Source organism: Lepidochelys olivacea, assembly GCF_965140295.1.
Source record: "Lepidochelys olivacea isolate rLepOli2 genome assembly, chromosome: 2".
NCBI classification, from domain to species: Eukaryota; Metazoa; Chordata; order Testudines; family Cheloniidae; genus Lepidochelys; species Lepidochelys olivacea.
Window position 1 is genome coordinate 264,901,292 of NC_140412.1, and position 17,983 is coordinate 264,919,274.

General features: G+C 48.8%; 1 protein-coding gene across 1 annotated transcript in view; it reads left to right on the top strand.

The window, feature by feature from the left end:
* Positions 1–282: 282 nt before the first annotated feature.
* Positions 283–17,983, top strand: part of TMIE (transmembrane inner ear) — a gene marked incomplete at its 5' end in the record, with an annotated part of 52,603 nt that continues 34,902 nt past the window's right edge. Inside the window, one exon of the mRNA XM_084618335.1 lies at positions 283–372. Coding sequence (XP_084474461.1) covers positions 283–372 — 90 coding nt within the window. The remainder of the gene's footprint in view (positions 373–17,983) is intronic.

Below are 17,983 nucleotides of genomic sequence, written 5' to 3' on the forward strand. Positions count from 1 at the left end.
CTTGCTGGCAAGGTTAGAGCTCAGAGCACTCCCACCCCTCGGCCCAGAGCATTCTGTAAGCGACACCAATCTAATTAATTAATGACTCCCCAGGGCTGGCTCTGCGACTGCTGGACTGGAAAGCAAGGCTGCAAGGAGTGGAAAGGACTGTACGGGGTAGCTTCTGGCAGATGCCGAGACTGCTGTTGGAAGCTAGCCGGCTATCAATCACCCTTCCTGCTTGGGCTCCAGTACAGAGAGCAAGCAAGAGACAGAGAGAGAGAGACAGACAGAGGGAATAAGATGGCGTGGGATCAGCATCCTCTCTGCTGGCAAAGATGCTCGGCTCTCCTGCTGTCTTACTCCAGAGCCGCCATGAGCCAGTTAATAGAGGTAAGGGACTTCCCCCACTTGGACTGGGAAAAGTGGGGTGGGGATACTGGTGGTGCAGACAGCAGGTTGCATGCATCTTGTTTTCTTTGCACGTTACCCAGAGATAGGGTGACCAGACAGCAACAGTGAAAAAACGGGACGGGGGTGGGGTGGGGGTGGCGGGAATAGGCACCTATATAAGAAAAAGTCCCCAAAAACAGGACTGTCCCTTTAAAAACAGGACATCTGGTCACCTTACCCAGGGAGGACCAATGTGGAGAGTGGAGAATTTAAGGTAGCTCTGAGGAGTTAGAGGTTTGCTTAGTTGAAGCTTGTTGCTTCCAGCGGGCCTGTGTTCGAGGGAGGCACCTGTAAACTACTGCACATTTAAGGTGGTCAGCAGTCAAGTAAAGGCAACCAATTGTTAGGAGCCATTTTGCAGTGGCTAATGGCTACGACAGACTGTCTTGGTTACCTCGGACTTTCCTTATTTCCTCTCATGCATCCAACGTGATGCTGCCAAGAGCATCTGTCCGCACCCCCCTTCTCACTCCCTTCACTGGCTTCCTCTCCTTCCGCAACACAGGCTAGCTCCTTCTCCTTTCCTTCAGCACCCCGCACAATTTCACCCTGCCTGCATCTCATCCCACTAGTCCCAGCCAAGCCACCCTCTGACCCGTCTCCTTTGTGCCATTCGTTTTCCTCGGAGTTGTCACACCTTCCTCCACGTGGCCTTCTTCTCTGAGCCCTTAGCAGTTCACCCGGCCAGCTCATTCACCTCTCCGCACCCAGGGGGCTAGTCCCCCACCCCAGAACCTTCCAAGCTCTGTCAGCAGCCCTCTGTTGGGCCCTATGGCTCCCGGATAGGCCTCCCCACTGCATTCAGCTCTCAGGCTGTTCACAGCACCTCCTTCTGGCCAGGTATTCACCTGGGCAAACAGCCCCCTGAGCTCCCTGTGGAAAACTCCTTGTCCTCCCCGTCAACCCAGTTGGAGGGGGGAGGAGAACACATTGAAGAAACTTCATGGCTCATTACTACAAACTGGCAGGCAGTGGCTATCAGTTCTCAACTAATAAGTTAGAGTACTGCACTAAAGGACAAGCAAAAAACTACTGTCATAATAACCGTATCTAGCCCAGATATTCCCAGTCACCTCTGCCCAGACTAAGATCTGGGAGGCATCAGTCTATGCCTACTGCTTCCCATTCTCAAGGGATGCTGGCATGCAGAGCAAGCCAGTTTCCCCAGTGGGGCAGGGGATCTGCTACCACCTCCACAGTGACTAACACACCAGGGACCTCCAAAGCGATAAGGCTTGAGCCACAAGAACCAGGCTCCATGCTAGGGGGGCTGTAACACTAACCTCGGTGGGGCGGTCACAGAGGGACACATTGACCAGTGGGTTACACATCTCACTGCGGGGAGATTAGCAACACCAGCACAGAATAGGGAAGAGAAACCAGAGTGCTGTATCGGCATGACATGGGAGCCAGTAATTAGCAGTCTGTGTTTCTATCCTCCACATCACCTTGGCTGGGAAAGTCACAGCCTCTGGGCTGCAGGTTTTAGCAGTTAGCCACTAGGTGACGGGTAGTTTGAGCTTCAGGTCACAATAGGGACTCCCAGGTAGGGTGACCAGATAGCAAGTGTGAAAAACCGGGACAGGGAGTGGGGGAATAGGTGTCTATATAAGAAAAAGCCCCCAAAAAGCAGGATTGTCCCTATAAAATCGGGACATCTGGTCACCCTACTCCCAGGCGGTGACCTGAGCTTTGCCACTGACTCACTACGTGCCCTTGGTCAAATCATTTAAATCGCTGTATTCTAATGGGTCCACTAACTTCACATGTCAAGCTGGACATGCCTAGGGCTATTGGACCTGCAGCCTCCATTGAAGCCAATGGGAACAGCCGCTCCATCTGAACATCAGGCCACGAGGGTCCGACTCTCCAGAGTGCTCCGCACTCAAAGTGGAAACGTTTCACAGAGATGCATCCATTTCAAAGGGAAGGTTTTAATGCTTCCAGGTCACTCCCCCATACAGACCCCCCAACTAAAAGCCAGACATCTCCAATCCAAAAACCAGCCATTTCTGGCCACGCCGATTCCTAAAGGTTTTGTCTTCGTGTCCGTGTGGAGCAAAGACACATTTTGAAACCTTGAAATTTGCCCCAAGACTGAACTGTCAGACTCCAACCAGCTCATCTCATGGCAACACGGGCGGCCAGATGTTCAGAGGCCTCAGCAAGCAACAGGCCGAGCCCCCCAGCAAAATCTGGCCACTGACGGTGCCTCGAGAAGAGCAGACGTCTTCTGAAAGCACGACCTCCTTTGCGGGTGCTGGGTTCTTAAAACCCTGCAAGTCGGGCACCCAGAAGGCAAAGCACCCAAGCGCAGCGAGCACCTGTCAGCTATTGACCTTTGCGTGAGTGGGTGGAGCCCCCCTTTGAGGAGGCTAGCCCCCAGCTCTTTCCCTTCCGCCCATGCCCTCCACACGGCTGAAGCCCCAAGACAGGCGCCTCCCCCACCTCAAACGGTCAGACAGGCGCCGTGCCTCCCCTCCCCCAACACGCCCAGGGGAAAGCATCTGTTCTCAGACAATTTTGATATGCCCCATGCAGGTTCCGGGGCGGCTGAGGAGGTGGTATGTGCCTTGGCCTCCCTGGAACCTGCATGGGGCATAATAAAGCAAAATCTTTGCCGCCAACCCCGCAACCGGGGGTCCCGCGGCGAAGCCTCCCCAGCCTATTATACCCACCACCCATGGGCCTTAGTCTCAGTCTCCATTTGTAAAGGCAGCGTAATTACGGGCTGTTCTAAAACATTTCACCCGCGAAGTGCTGTTACCTCAAATGACTCGCTGGGCCTTAACTGTGCGGTCCAGAAATTAGAGGCCCAGCACCTTTAATTCATGTTAAGCTGAGCTGTGCTAACAAACACTGCAAAGATTAAAAGGATTAAGCAGCAAAACATTGCACTGAGCTCAAGAGAGCCCCTTATGCAGAGGCGGCGAGTTGTATGGGCCCGTGGAACGCCGACAGACCCCGGTCGTCGGCGGGCGGAACGAACCGGGGACCTCTGGAGCTTAGTGCAGGAGCCTCTACTGCAGAAGCGAAACGCCAGCTGGCTGTTAGCTAAGGCCTGAGCACTCTCGCGGAGAACACCACACCCAGGAAGTGCGTGGGTTACACCCAGGCTCCAGCAATCGGCTCCGCCAATGTTTGGGGCCAGGTTTCTGCCCCGGCCCCACTGGCTGCCCCCACGTGTCTCCCCCGAGCGGCCCTGGCCTAGGCAGCGGGCGGCTGCCCCCTGCAGCTCCGCACTGGGTTCCCTCCCTGGCCGCTCCTGCGGCCGGCGGCTACCAGGGAGTGGTGCGGGGGCAGGCGGAGGCAGCTGCTTTGCCTGCCGAGAGAGGAGGTGCATACCCCCCCCACCCCGCCCCGGCTGGCAACACCGAGTCGTCTCCAGAGCTGGGGTGGCTTATGCTGGCTGGACCTCCTGAGCAGCAGCCTGGGGGGGGGAGGGGGCAGGAGGGGCTTGGGTGAGTATTGTCTGGGGGGGGAGGTGCCCCCCTCCCCCCAAGTTTGCTGCTGCCGGTGGGGAGAGGGCTGGGAGGAATGCTCCTCTCTGGACCCAAGCCCCGGGGCAGCCTGCCTGCTGCACCCCAAACTCCTCATCCCCGGCCTAGCCCCACAGCCCCTCCTGCACCCCAACCCTTTGTCCCAGTCCAGAGCCTGCACCCAACCCCCGCAGACTCCACACCCAGCACCCCAAACCCCCTCCAGCATCCCAGCCCCATTCCAGCCCAGAGCCCGCACCCAACACCCAAACTCTCTCCCAGAGCCTGCACCCCTATTGCACCCCAAACCCTGAGCCTGCACCCCAAACCCCCTCCTGCATCCCAACCCCCTGCCCCAGCCCAGAGCCTGCACCTAGCACCCAAACTCCGTCCCAAAGCTCACACCCCTCTCACACCCAAACTGCCTCCCAGACCCAAACTCCCTCCCAGAGCCTTAGGCAGGTGTTGGGGAGGCCCACGTGGGACTTGGACCCATTCTAGGCACCACCAAAAATTATACAAACCTGCCGCCTCTGCCCTTATGGAAAGCAGAAGGATGGTCTAGTGGTTAGTGAGCCTTCCTGGGGCTTTGGAGACCTAGGTTTGAGTCCCTACACTTCTGTTGACTCCCTATATGCCTTAGGCAAGTCACTTAGCCTCTGTACTCCATACATAGGGATAATAGCACTGCCCAGCCTCCCAGGGATGTTGTGAGGATAAATACATTAATGGCTGTGAATCACTCTGATACTGTTACAATGGGGGACAGATCGATACCTCAGCTTGATGGAAGGGCCATCTTCCAGAACACAAGACAGGGATCCAGAAAGAAAGTAAGTAGAGATCTAGTCTACACTGTGTCTACACTGGCAACTGAGCCACAAAACTTATGTCCTTCAGAGGTGCTAATCCCCCCCAACCCCTGAAAGACAAAAGTTTTGCCACTGCAAGTGTCAGTGTGAACAGCAGGTTGTCAGCAGGAGCCCTCTCCTGTCGATAACACGAACGCCGCTCGTTGGGGGTGGAAGTATTTTGTCAGTAAAAGTGCGGACTAACAGCGGCTACGCTGCCCGGCTTTTAGCAACGCGGCCGTGTCACTAAAAGCCGTGTGGCGTAGACAAATCCTAAAGGATGGTCAGTATCATACAGATACTTTCCTACAGCCAGGAGACCAGCTAGTATAGCTACAAAAAGAACAAGGAGGACTTGTGGCACCTTAGAGACTACCAAATTTATTAGAGCAACAGCGAGTCAGCTTCCATTACATGGCACCCATTTAAAACTGCTTTGTATCGATGGCCCGTTAGTCTGCATCATTTCTCCATCCCCCTCATCCACCGGCACCCTCCCAGTGGCGATCAGCTGTGAACTCCAGCGGTATGCAACTTACAAGGGGCAAGCTGGTAACAGCCTACGCCATCGTGCTTTGCCTACCGGGCAAGAGAGGCTGAGACCACTGCAGAGACCCTGGCGGCGTGGGGCACGGCAGGGCAGGTATGCCTTACATCACTTCCTAGAACCACCTCAGGGGTCCGAGTCTCCTCTTGGACATCGGCATTAACATCTAGCCCAGGACGGAGTATCGTCCTCTTTGTGTTTTAGGACCACCCACGGCTAGGCTATGAAAACATTAGTAGGACAGGAGAATCATAAAGCTTTGCTTCAAATAAGTATAGAGAAGTCTCTGTCCTTACCTGACCCTCTTGCTGCTACAAACTTAGCCTACTCAAATGCCTAGGGTATCAATCAGTGTGTTTCCCTGATCCCTCCCAGATTATCTTGCTGGTGCATCACTGATTTGCACAGTGACCTTTTTATTCCCCTCCCAGGGCTTTTTCCATCCCCTTATTCTTTTTACCTGGACTTTAGCTTCTGCTAAAACCTTTCTGTCTCATTCTCTGGGCCTGCGTCCTTACACTTTGAAGAGGCAAAGCAGGCAAGATGAAAACAGGAACTGGCCTGAGAAACAGCCTCCTCAGCTCCCCCCACTTTATTGATGCTCCCCTCATCCTGCATTTTAGAGCGGAGTTTGGAACCATCAAACCAATGGTTGGCTTGAAGAGTTTGAACAGCAGGTTTAACTCAATCCTAATGGAGAGAAGCATCGAGAAAGACCTCCTTAAAAAGGCCTGGATTGGGTGGAGGTGTTAGAGAGCTAGAAGGTTCACCAGGTGTTTAGCATTCAGTGTGTGGTTTAGTCAGTTCAACCCTTCTTTAAATGTCTATGTTGTGTTGTTTGAGGAGCGTCCTAGCATTCTTGGTGTGAACTCTTGCAAATTCAAAAACACACTCGGAGTTGTATTCTACCCTTTTTACTCTTTATTTATTAGGATCTTAAAGCCAGATCTACAAAGGGATTAAGGCACCTACATCTCAGTTTTAGGCACCCCTGCAATCCAGAAAACCCATGCTCAGCTGCTGCCTAATCCTCTGGAAGCTTAAACTCACTGGGCAGCTAAACCTTTGCTGTAAAAGGTCCCCCACAGTTTAAGTTTCTGCCCCGGCCCATGCACCCTACTACCTGTCTCACCACTAAAGACCAGCACAAACCAGGAAAGATGAACATACCTCTGCCTGTCTTCCTCAAAAGGGAAAGAGAAGAGAATTGACCAGGGATCCCCCTACCTCTCAGCACAGTACTGTAACCACCAATTGCAGAGTGAGTCTCATGCTGTGTCTGGCCCAATTAATATTTAATTATTTAATTGAGGTGGCCTGGCTTCAACAGGAAAGACTGATAAAGCCCCACCTCAGAGTATCCCAAAGCATTCATCTAAGACATGGGGATTCTGTGTCCAAATCCTGTCTCCTCAGCAGGTAGTGGGGAATTGAACCAGGGTCTTCTACAGACTAACTAGCTCTTCTAACCACAAGGCTAATGGTTAAAAACTAGGGAACAGCTAGTCAATTATTTTTTGTAAAGGGCCACATTTTTTGGTGCAGACCCCAGAGGAAAAAAAGACAACTCCAGTAATGATAATAAGTAAATACAAAGATTTCAGGGTCCACTCAAAAGCATCTGGTGGTTCAGATTTGGCCTACAGTCTGCCTATTGACTACTCCTGAGCTTGGGCCTCTGTTCTTTCTTTGCCCATCCCCTGGCCCCAGCAGGAGCCTAACTCATTCTCGCAAGAAGCAGCTTAGGTGCCCAAGTCACCTGACTCCAGGGGTTCCCAGCTATAGATTGCAAGAAGAACAAGGCACCTCCCTGCAGCCTGGGTTTAAGCATCAAACCAGGGGTGCTGGAGCCCTCCCAAAAGTGTGTTGGGGGGTGTTTCCATGGATGTCCATTTTATGAAGACGCAGGAGATCGCTTGATAACTTTCACAAATGAAGCCTCTGTGTACTTCAGCAGTATATCATTCTTGGGTCTTCTTATGCTAACCATTGTCTAGACTGGAGGTCTGTCATGTAGCAAGCAGCAGCTTGTTATGAACAAAATAACAGTGAGAGTAAGGATCCCTTCACAACTCTTCACTCCATCCGCAAAGACGGCCCTTTCCAGGGGGCAGGGGAGTCTGCGTTGCATGATATTGTGATCCATTTAATTTATTATTACAGTCAGTAAACTGAGAGGTCATCTCATTGGCTCGTTAGTCTTAGCTATTTTACAATAGTCGGGAAGGGTCTTTAATGGGTGCGAGGTCCAACGAGCTAAAGTTCCACTTGACACTTGCAGTCTCTGGTCCTGATCCTGTGCAATAGTGAGACCCTTCAGTTCTCATGAGAGATTAGCCACACCTGGGGCTCTTTTTCAGGTTAACATGGACCTAAGGCTGTATAACCTTACAGGATAAGGCTTCAGGTTGCTAGAGCCAGGTGAGCATCTCTCATTAGAGCTCACCTCCATTAAAGCTTGTAAGCTAGATTCATTGGCAAGCCTGGAGAGTACCAGAGAACAGGGAAAAGGTTACTCCTTAGCCATGTGAGTTTTTCAAGATAGGGTTTTCCTTTTGATTTTTAAAATTAGAGATGGGGCCAAGGCCTGACAGTCTGGATTTCAGATGATTCAAATTATTTGGCTCTGGATTGGGAAGGAGGAAGACTACGTTCAATCCTCGCACTGCTAAAAACTTCCTGTGTGATCTTGGACAAGTTACTTGATCTCTCTGGGCCTCAGTGTCCTTACCAACAAACTGGGCATAATACTTCTTTTCTTGCACTTTTTGTCTTCCTTCTCTGTGTAGGTCGTGAGGCCTTTGGGGAAGGGACTGTCTCTTACTTTGTGTATTACATTGTGTCACAATGGGGCTAGGGTGACCAGACAGCAAGTGTGAAAAACCAGGACAGGGGGTGGGGAGTAATAGAAGCCCATATATATAAAAAAAAGCCCCAAATATCGGGACTCTCCCTATAAAATTGGGACATCTGGTCACCCTAAATGGGGCCCTGATCTCAGTGGGGGGCTTTTGGCATTAATGTAAGACTCTCACAGTATATTGGTTGGTTATGATGACAGCAAGGGGGAAGCCGCTACATAGATGCAAGGTAATATTTTTAAATTTTGGCTCCAGAGTGGGGTTTGGATGCCCTCTAGTCTCAGACGGTGCTCCATTTGGGAGCGTAGTCTGGACTCAACCCTGGTTTTGAAATAAACTTGCACTGAGACATCGATAGATTTAATGATGGAACCACTTTGGAGAAATCAGCTCCCCCTGTTCCGAACAGCCAATATGCTCATAGTAAGTTTATGAACAGGATGATAGGACAGGGCTGCCTGGGATGGCAGGGGCCGGACTCAGTGACCCAGGAGGTCCCTTTTAACTCATCTTCGAGCCAGTCTAAGCACAATGGCACTGCCAGGGCCCTCCAGCACAGAGAGCAGGAGTCTCCACAGTTCATGCTAGAATGCTGGGTCTGTACCAGACTCATGTGCTCTGTGGATCAAGCACAGAGATGGACACATAACACACAGTGACTAGTGGGTTACACATGCAGAAGGCGGTGGAGGACAATGTAGGGGGTTGTGTGAGAAGAACACTGTTCTCTTCAGTCTTTCGTCTCCTCAGTCATTCTGGGGGGCTACCCATGAAGTCACTGAAACCCACTGAACGCTTTGGACCTCATCCTGCAATCACCCCAGGCTGGTGGATCCCCCGTACCCATACGGAGCCTCATAGGTCTCTGCAGAAGTCCGCTTGCTTGGCGTTCGTTTGGTCTGCCCGTTGCCCTCCTGCTACGTGTGTGTGTGTTTTAAAGCCCAGTCTCCCAGAACAGCCTGTGACCTTTAGATATGCCTAATCCCATGCAATTAGTAATAAAAGTTATTTGTTCTCCGAAACAGGCGAGTTGTAAGCAAAGCATCAGCATCCATCCGGGCTAATTACGTGAGACATTTTAAGAGGATAGTGAAGAGTGGTGCCTTTTAAGTTTTCTTTCTGCTCCATTGTATAATGCTGTAAATAAAGCTTCTGTCCCTCCCAGCTATCTCCTTTTCCATTTGGGTGAATATGATCTCTCCACCCTGCCTTTTGTCTGTTTCTGATGAATCAGAAATTAACAAGGGTATTTCTTTTGTTTTGTTTTTTTTTACTTAGACGGAGCGGTGTCAAATAGTTCTGACTTAAAATGTGAACGGCTTGTAAGTGATTTAATGCTCTAGATGCTGGTAAGCACTTCAGAGTCCAGATCATTAGAGGCTAATTGAGGTTCCACTCCAAATCCTGAGGGATAGGTTCTGCCCCTCAACTCCTGCAGTTTATAGGAGCCATAAAGGCCCCCACAAGGGGCTGGGGGACTGTAAGGTCACTATGTTTCCCCTTCCCTGCCCCTCCAAGACCCTGCATAGAGGGAGGGAAGGGGGTGGATTGGGATAGGCCCATAACCCATAATGCTATGGGGAGTCTAGTTTCTGCTTCAGCCTGAGAGAGGCTGCTGTAATTTACACCTGAGGCCATTCCAGACTTTGCCCTGTCCCCTGTGCACCACCTTCCCTGCTGCGCCCCCTAGAGGTGCAGCATAGAATTGGACCCTCAGGGTACATCGTAACAGCAACAAAACCGAACAAAAAAACCCAACCCTTAAACACCCAGTGATATGGAGTCTGAGAGCCCGGGTCAACTGACTTGGACTCACAGGGCTCACACTCTGGGGCTAAAAATAGCAGTGTAGACGTTTGGGCTCGGGCTGGAGCCTGGACTCTGAAACCCAGCAGGGGGGAAGGTCTCGGAGACAGGTTCCAGGCCGAGCCGGAATGTCTACATTGCTATTTTTAGCCCGGTTACATGAACCATACAAGCCCAAGTCAGTTGACCTGGGCTCTGACACTTGCTGCTCCAGTTTTTTAATTTTGATTTTGCTGTGTAGACATACCCGAAGTTACTGATAACCTTTTGTCTTAAACACAGAAATGATGGCCACAGCATATGCAGGGGCTGTGATGCTCTGTACACAGTATTGTTTAGTGCTTACAGGAGTGGCCTATGTTATCCGCAAAAAATCTAGGGCACCCTGCCTATACCCTACTGAAGGCTCAAGGCATGGCCTGGTCAATTTAGGTACCTGCCTTTCCCATGGGGCTCCGGGCTCTATGGGTCTGCGGAAACTTTTCCCAGTGAAGGAGCCGTACACAGCTGTGCTCTAAACATCTATTTGTTAGCAACACACACAGAATATATATACCAAGTAAACCTCTTATGCTCACCACTCTCTATATACAGACAAAATTCACCCGATGGCCACTCAGGATCCTCGCATCTGGAGGTTTCCAGCAATGCCTCTGCGTGTCAGGATCGTGCGGAGGGGTCAACTTCCAGCAGCTTGATGTTAAATTCCAGTCTGGAGATGGTTCCCAAAGAGCATTGGTTTTTTGTTACATTATGTAGGTAAAACTAGCTACCTCCTTTAACTTCACTAAACCTATCACGTTATTCAGTCCGCCAGGTAACAAACTTTAACCAATCACGCACTGGCACCTATGTTTTCTCCTCCCTGCTCAACTCTTTTTACATTTTATCTCTCATGCCCAAATTGTCTTTTATTTATGACCTTCTTTGTCTGTGCAGATGGTCAGCGTAAATTCACTGGTCAGAGCTTAGCTTATCTATTTCACCAATTCTTGGGGGCTTTCTGTTTCCTCCCTAAACTTCCCAGTGCCTGGGGGTCTCTACTTTACAACGCTTGGTGTTATATCTCTTGTTAGGGGCATTCCTGAGGTGGGGGCACCTTAGTAGCATTGGAGCATTTTTTCCTCTTAATTTTAGTGGTAGAAATCCGTAAGTTTCACCCGAGACTGATTTAGTAGGGGGTGAGTTAAATCTCGGGCCTACACCTAGGAGTCAGAGGTCACACAAAGAAATACTATCCACCCCAAATGGAGTCTAATGGAACCCTGCGTGAAAGGAAGCATGCCAATGTGATGGGAATTGCTCTGAATCGGTCATCTGCATTAGGAATGGACTGAAATATCCGTCGCCCGAAGAGAGGTGTAATTTGAGAGCAGCTCCAAGCTGAGTTCTCCTCTCCGGTGTCTGTTGCAGCTGTGTTAGAACTGCAATTTCATGCATGGAGAAGGAAGGAGCATGACTGAGCATCGAACATCGTGCACGTAAGAGTTCCCAAGCCCCTTCGGCTTGTATTTAAAGGACGCTGCCGATTCAAATCTGGCCCTAAACTGAAATTTAAGCCAACAAAAATGTGTCTTTACGACCATCCCAAAGTTCCCAGCAAGTTTTGAGTAATGGTCTCAAGTTGCACTGGGGGAGGTTTAGATTGGATATTAGGAAAAACTTTTTCACTAAGAGGGTGGTGAAACACTGAAATGCGTTACCTAGGGAGGTGGTAGAATCTCCTTCCTTAGAGGTTTTTAAGGTCAGGCTTGACAAAGCCCTGGCTGGGATGATTTAACTGGGAATTGGTCCTGCTTTGAGCAGGGGGTTGGACTAGATGACCTTCTGGGGTCCCTTCCAACCCTGATATTCTATGATTCTATGAACCTATGACTTGCTGCATCACAGGGCAGAGTTAATCAACCTGAGGGCCGATCTGCACTGAATACTTACGTCAGTGTAGCTACGTCACTCTGGGGTGTGAAAAATCCACACCCCTCAGTGATGTAGTTATACCGACCAACGCCCCCATGTAAACAGCACTATGTCGGCAGGAGAGTTTCTCCCACTGACGTAGCTACTGCCTCTCTGGGAGGTGGATGAACTGCACCTTTGGCGTAGAACATCTTAATTAAAGTGCTAGACTGACCCAGCTGCACTATTTAAGTGTAGACGTGCACTCAGGGAGGTGGCTTAATTACAGAGACAGGAGACCCTACCCCTCCCGTCACTGCAGTGAGTGTCTACACTGCAGACATGCTGCAGCTGCAGGGTTTTCAGTGCAGGCATAGACTGAGTAAAAGGATCAACTCTGTTAGCAGTAGTAGAGTGTTATCTCCTACTAAACCAGTTTCCAGTGAGTGCTATGGCAGCTGCTTTGTTGCTGAGTTACATTCCCAGAATTTATTTTAAATCAGTTTTCAGTGGAGGCCATTGTTTTTAAATGAATATTCCCTTTTGGTGTTTGCAACTCAAACACAGAGACATTGCCCTACTTCAGGAGGATCGAGTCTCCAGTATTTATGTAAGGTACTTATACAGCCTCCATTACCATAGTAACCGAGTGCCTCACAGTCTTTGATGTGTGTGGAGCTGGTTGGGAATTTTCCATGAAAGATTTTTTTTTGTCCAAAAATACTGGTTGGGTGAAATGGAAACTTTTCCCTGGAAAAGGTCAGTTTTCAAGCATTTCTCAGCTCAAAAACTTTTGGAAAAAAGTTTCCAAATTGGTGCAATGGAACATTTTTGACATTTTCACAATGATGAAATTTTGATTTTCTGGTACAAAATCACCTTTTTGTTTTGAAAGTTGAGCTAATTAGAGTAAAGAAAATGGTCAAAATCAAGCCACGATGCTTGGAAATGATCAAAGCAAAACATTCTGACTGACCCAAACCATTTCCCTCCCTGGATTTTTGGTTCGCACAAATTTTCAAGATTTTTTTACTTTTGGTTCCAATTCAAGAGAGGAAAAATTTTCAAAATCCCGAAAATTTTCACAGGACAAGAAAACCATTTCCTAGCCAGGCCTAGCAGTTCCTCCCTCAGCACACCTAAGCGGTAGGGAAGTGGTGTTATCTTCATTTCACAACTGGAGAACTGAGGCACAGAGACACTAGCTGAAATTCCCCAAGCTACATAGGGAATCTATGGCAAAGTTGAGCCTTGAACCTACGTCTCCTGAATTCTGGTGGGGGAGTAACTGATAGGGCTCTGTTTTATGCTGAGCGACGGTCGCCCTGTGGTTTTTTTGTTGCTACTAACTTCTACTGGCCTTTTTCATAATTTTACGACTCCGAAACCCCTACTGGGTTTGTAAGGGCTTGTCTACACTTCAAACACTGAGCCAGTGCAGCCAGTGAAGACATGGCCTATGCCGATGGGAGGGATTTTCCCATCAGTGTAGGCAATCCGCCTCCCCGAAAGGAGGTAGCTAGGACAATGGAAGAATTCTTCCTTCAGCCTAATGTTGCCTACACTGGGGGTTAGGGTGTGAATTTTTCATGTCCTTGAGCGACGTACAGATACCAACCTAATTCCCTAGTGTAGACCAGCCCTAAGTAAGGCAATGTGGCTGAGGGAATATCTTTTATTGGACCAACTTCTGTTGGTGAGAGAGAAAATAGCTAGTAAAGTTAGGAATTTAAGCTCACAGGTGTTGTGCACATTTCCTCTGCGGGTGGAGACTGAGAGCTCAGATATAGAGTGATCGCTTTGTGAAAAGCGTTTGCCCACCGGTGATATGATCTTTTATCATTTTTCTGTGTGAGTTCATTCAAAAGCGCAGGGATTGTCTGTCTATTGTTATTGGGACAGTTAGTGCTTCGGATGTGGTACACCACATGCTGTGATAGGTATGTGTCGGACCCCTGGATCTTGAAAGGTGGGTTGTGGGGAGTGTTGATCCTTGTAGCAGTGGAGATATGTCTACAGGTTTTGCATCTGTTGTTCTGGGAGGGTCTGGTGCCACTTTGAGTTGGTGTGTCTTGCTCTGTGGGGATCTTACTTATGATGATGAGCTTGGGGATGGGGGAGGGTTGTCTGAAAGCCAAAAGAGGGACTCCAGGAAAGATTTCTTTCAGAACATGGTCCCCATCAAGGATGGGTTGTAATTAGGGCTGTCAGTTAATTGCAGTTAAATCACACGATTAACTAAAAAAATATTAATCGCGATTTAAAAAATTAATTGTGATTAATTGCACTTGTAACAATAGAATACCAATTGAAATATATTAAATATTTTTGGATGTTTTTCTACATTTTCAATATTGATTTCAATTACAACACAAAATACAAAGTGCACAGTGCTCACTTTATTATTTTTGATTACAAATATTTGCACTGTAAAAATGATAAACAAAAAATAATATTTTTCAGTTCACCTCACACAAGTACTGTAGTGCAATCCTTTTATCTTGAAAGTGTAATTTACAAATGCAGATTTTTTTGGTTAGATAACTGCACTCAAAAACAAAACAGTGTAAAACTTTAGAGCCTACAAGTCCACTCAGTCCTACTTCTTATTCTGCCAATCATTAAGACAAACAAGTTTGTTTACATTGACAAGAGATACTACTGCCTGCTTATTTACAATGTCACCTGAAAGTGAGAACAGGCGTTCACATGGCACTTTTGTAGCTGGCATTGCAAGGTATTTGCATGCCAGATATGCTAAACATTTGTATGCCCCTTCCATGCTTTGGCCACCATTCCAGAGGACACGCTTCCATACTGATGATGCTCGTTAAAAAAATAATGCATCAATTAAATTTGTGACCGTACTCCTTGGGGGGAGAATTGTATGTCTCCTGCTCTGTTTTACCCGCATTCTGCCATATATTTCATGTTATAGCAGTCTCAGATGATGACCCAGCACATATTGTTTGATTTCCAAACATGTCACTGCAGATTTGACAAAACGCAAAGAAGGTATCGATGTGAGATTTCTAAAAATAGCTACAGCATTCGACCCAAGGTTTAAGAATCTGAAGGGCCTTCCAAAAGCTGAGAGGGACGAGGTGTGAAGCATGCTTTTAGAAGTCCTAAAAGAGCAACACCCAAACCACCAAAAAAGAAAATTGACCTTCTGCTGGTGGCATCTTACTCAGATGATGAAAATAAACATGCGTCAGTCGGCACTGCTTTGGATCGTTATTGAGCAGAACCCATCATCACCATGGAAGCATGTCCTCTGGAATGGTGGTTGAAGCATGAAGGGATGTATGAATCTTTAGCACATCTGGGACGTAAATATATTGCCATGCCAGCTACAACAGTGCCATGTGATCGCCTCTTCTCACTTTCAGGTGACATTGTAAACAAAAAGCAGACAGCATTATCTCCTGCAAATTGTAACTAACCTTTTTTGTCTGAGTGATTGGCTGACCAAGAAGTAGGACTGAGTGGACTTGTAGGCTCTTAATTTTTACATTGTTTTATTTTTGAATGCAGTTCTTTTTTTGTACATAATTCTACATTTTAAAGTTCAACTTTCAGGATAAAAAGATTGCACTACAGTGCTTGTATGAGGTGAATTGAATATTTTTTGATTTTTTACAGAGCAAATATTTGTAATAAAAAATAAATATAAAGTGAGCACTGTACACTTTGTGTTCTGTGTTGTAACTGAAATTAACATATTTGAAAATGCCACACCCCCCAAATGTTCCTCTATGCCCCTCTAGGGGGGTGCCCCCCCACAGTTTGGGGACTTCTGCTCAAGTCTGACCTCATAGCTAGAGAGGCCAGAGAATTTCATCTGGTTATGCCTGTTTTAATCCCAATAACTTGTATTTGACTAAAGAATATCTTCCAAGAAAAGGAATCCAGTCTTGATCTGAAGTAATCAAGAGATGAACAATCCTTAAAGCACATTTCTTCCATCAGACTTATCATCAGTGATCCACCAAAGAAATAGACTCAAAACAAAGGGGCAGCAGCTGCTCCATAATTAAGTTTGCAACAAGGGTTTTGTTCACTATATGGCCAGATTTGCTACTTTGCTCTCTCAAGTCTACAAACCAAAGGAAATGGCCTCAAAAATGGAATGTTAGATTAATACAATTCATGGGCAGAAGGGACCATTATGGTCATTTGGTCTGACCTGAGATGAGTGGGGGTGGTTAATGAAAAGGAGTGACCCAGGTGAAGCGGGAAACCATAAATTCCGCATTGCTCCATACAGGACCACATGCTACCTGAGGGCCCCACAGTTATTGCTAGGGCTGGGGAGGTCTTATCCACTTGCCTCCTTGTCCGTATCTTAAAATTGTGCAGCAAAATTTGTGCGTAAAAATTGTGTAGTGTAAACCCATAAAATCCGGCATCTCTACTTATTTAGGAGTAAATGAGCCACCTCAGCCAACATTGGACTTGTTATGTGAAGTGCGTAATCTATGCATCATATGAGATGTCCTCTGAAATGCACGTCCCCCAAGCTCCTTATGGTGACCGCGAAGTGGCCCTCCTTCCCCGTCCTTGACAGTTTAAGAAGCCAGTGGGAGGCCGGGCCGTGGAGGGAGTGGCTGATAATCTGATCTGCAGTTGGCGCTGTCCAGGCTCCTCCTCGTCGTGAGAGCGAATGTGGACACAAACCTACGGGCGCATGAGCAGGGGAGGGGGTGCTGGCTCCTTCACAGGAACAAGGGTGCCCATTGCCCTGTACTCACGTAAAACCCACGTGAGGGGATGGAGATGCTGAGATTCAGCCCCTCATCCTCCAAATGTAGCTCTGCAGGGATCTGCCTCAGAGCTCGCTATAGGGTCCCGCCTTGCACTTCCCCTGAGGGGTAGGTATCTGTGTGCAGAGGAGCTATGAGGGACTGGTGAAGGGGAGGACACATCCGTCCCCCCACCCCTCCTTCCCACCCACATCCAGTCCTCACATACGTATGTCTGACCCCATTGGACACAGGGGTGAGAGCTTCACCAGGTCTAGGGGGAGGGGTGGGATGGTTACCTGTTGGAAGCAACATGGGCCAGTGTCAAAGATACAGGCCTAGGTGGCAGGAAACTTGCCTTCCATTCTTGCCTGTGCCACTTCCCTGCTGGGTGACCTTGGGCAAGTCATGTTCCTCCTCTGTGCCTTAGTTTCCCCGTCTGTAACATGGGGATAATGAACCTGACCCTCCTTTCTACAGGGCTTTTGAGAGCTACAAGAGAAAATTGTCCCTGAGGGTGGCAGAGGTAGTAGCAGGAACAAGGGCCCCATGGGCCAAAGTAGCATAAGTTATGGCAGACGGGGGGCATCAGCTTTTGGTTAGATACAGAGAAAACAAGGACATTTAAGCTACTTACGCCACCATAATCAGCCGGCAGCCCGTGACACAGAGTTTCTGTTCAGTCCCCATCACCAAAAACTCACCCCAATTGGCAGTCGCTGCATGGGCCACGCAGACTGAAACCTTCTCTAGATGTTCTTCCTCCAGACCGGGCCAGTGCGTGTGCACCGGGGGAGAGCAGCTCGCACCGCTGCCGTGCAGGCCAGATCTGCGCTGTGGATCAGGGACCTTTCGGTCTCCAGGGCTGGTCACCTGGTGCCTTTCGCCAGCACGGCAACCTCTCGCTCAGCTGTGGTTCAATAACGCTGGCTGCCGGCCCACTCCAGGGCACCTCAGCTGTTGTCTGAATTAATTAAGGCAGCTATGATTGCTTGCCACGTAGATTTCTACCCACGGAGGTGTGAGGAGGGTGCTGCACCAGCTGCTCCCAGTACTTCAAGAGCTGCCAGTGAGGCGTAAGGAAGGCTAGGCAAGGATGCTGCGTGATTTCTTAGGCTGGGAAATGGGAGGCAGATTTGTTTTCTCGCAGCTAAGACTCATATTCCCTTCCACCGCTCTGCCAATGCACTTCAGTCCCCAGCGACAGCACCCTCTGCTGTGAGGGTAACTGGCCCCCCCGACAGCTTTAGAACCTGATCTGCAGCACCGGGCTCATTCAGTCTTGGACCATCTGGGCTCCCATGAGCAGGGGAGGGGTGGTACCAGGGTTTTTTATTGCCTGTGCCACTTCCCAGGCACTTAAAGC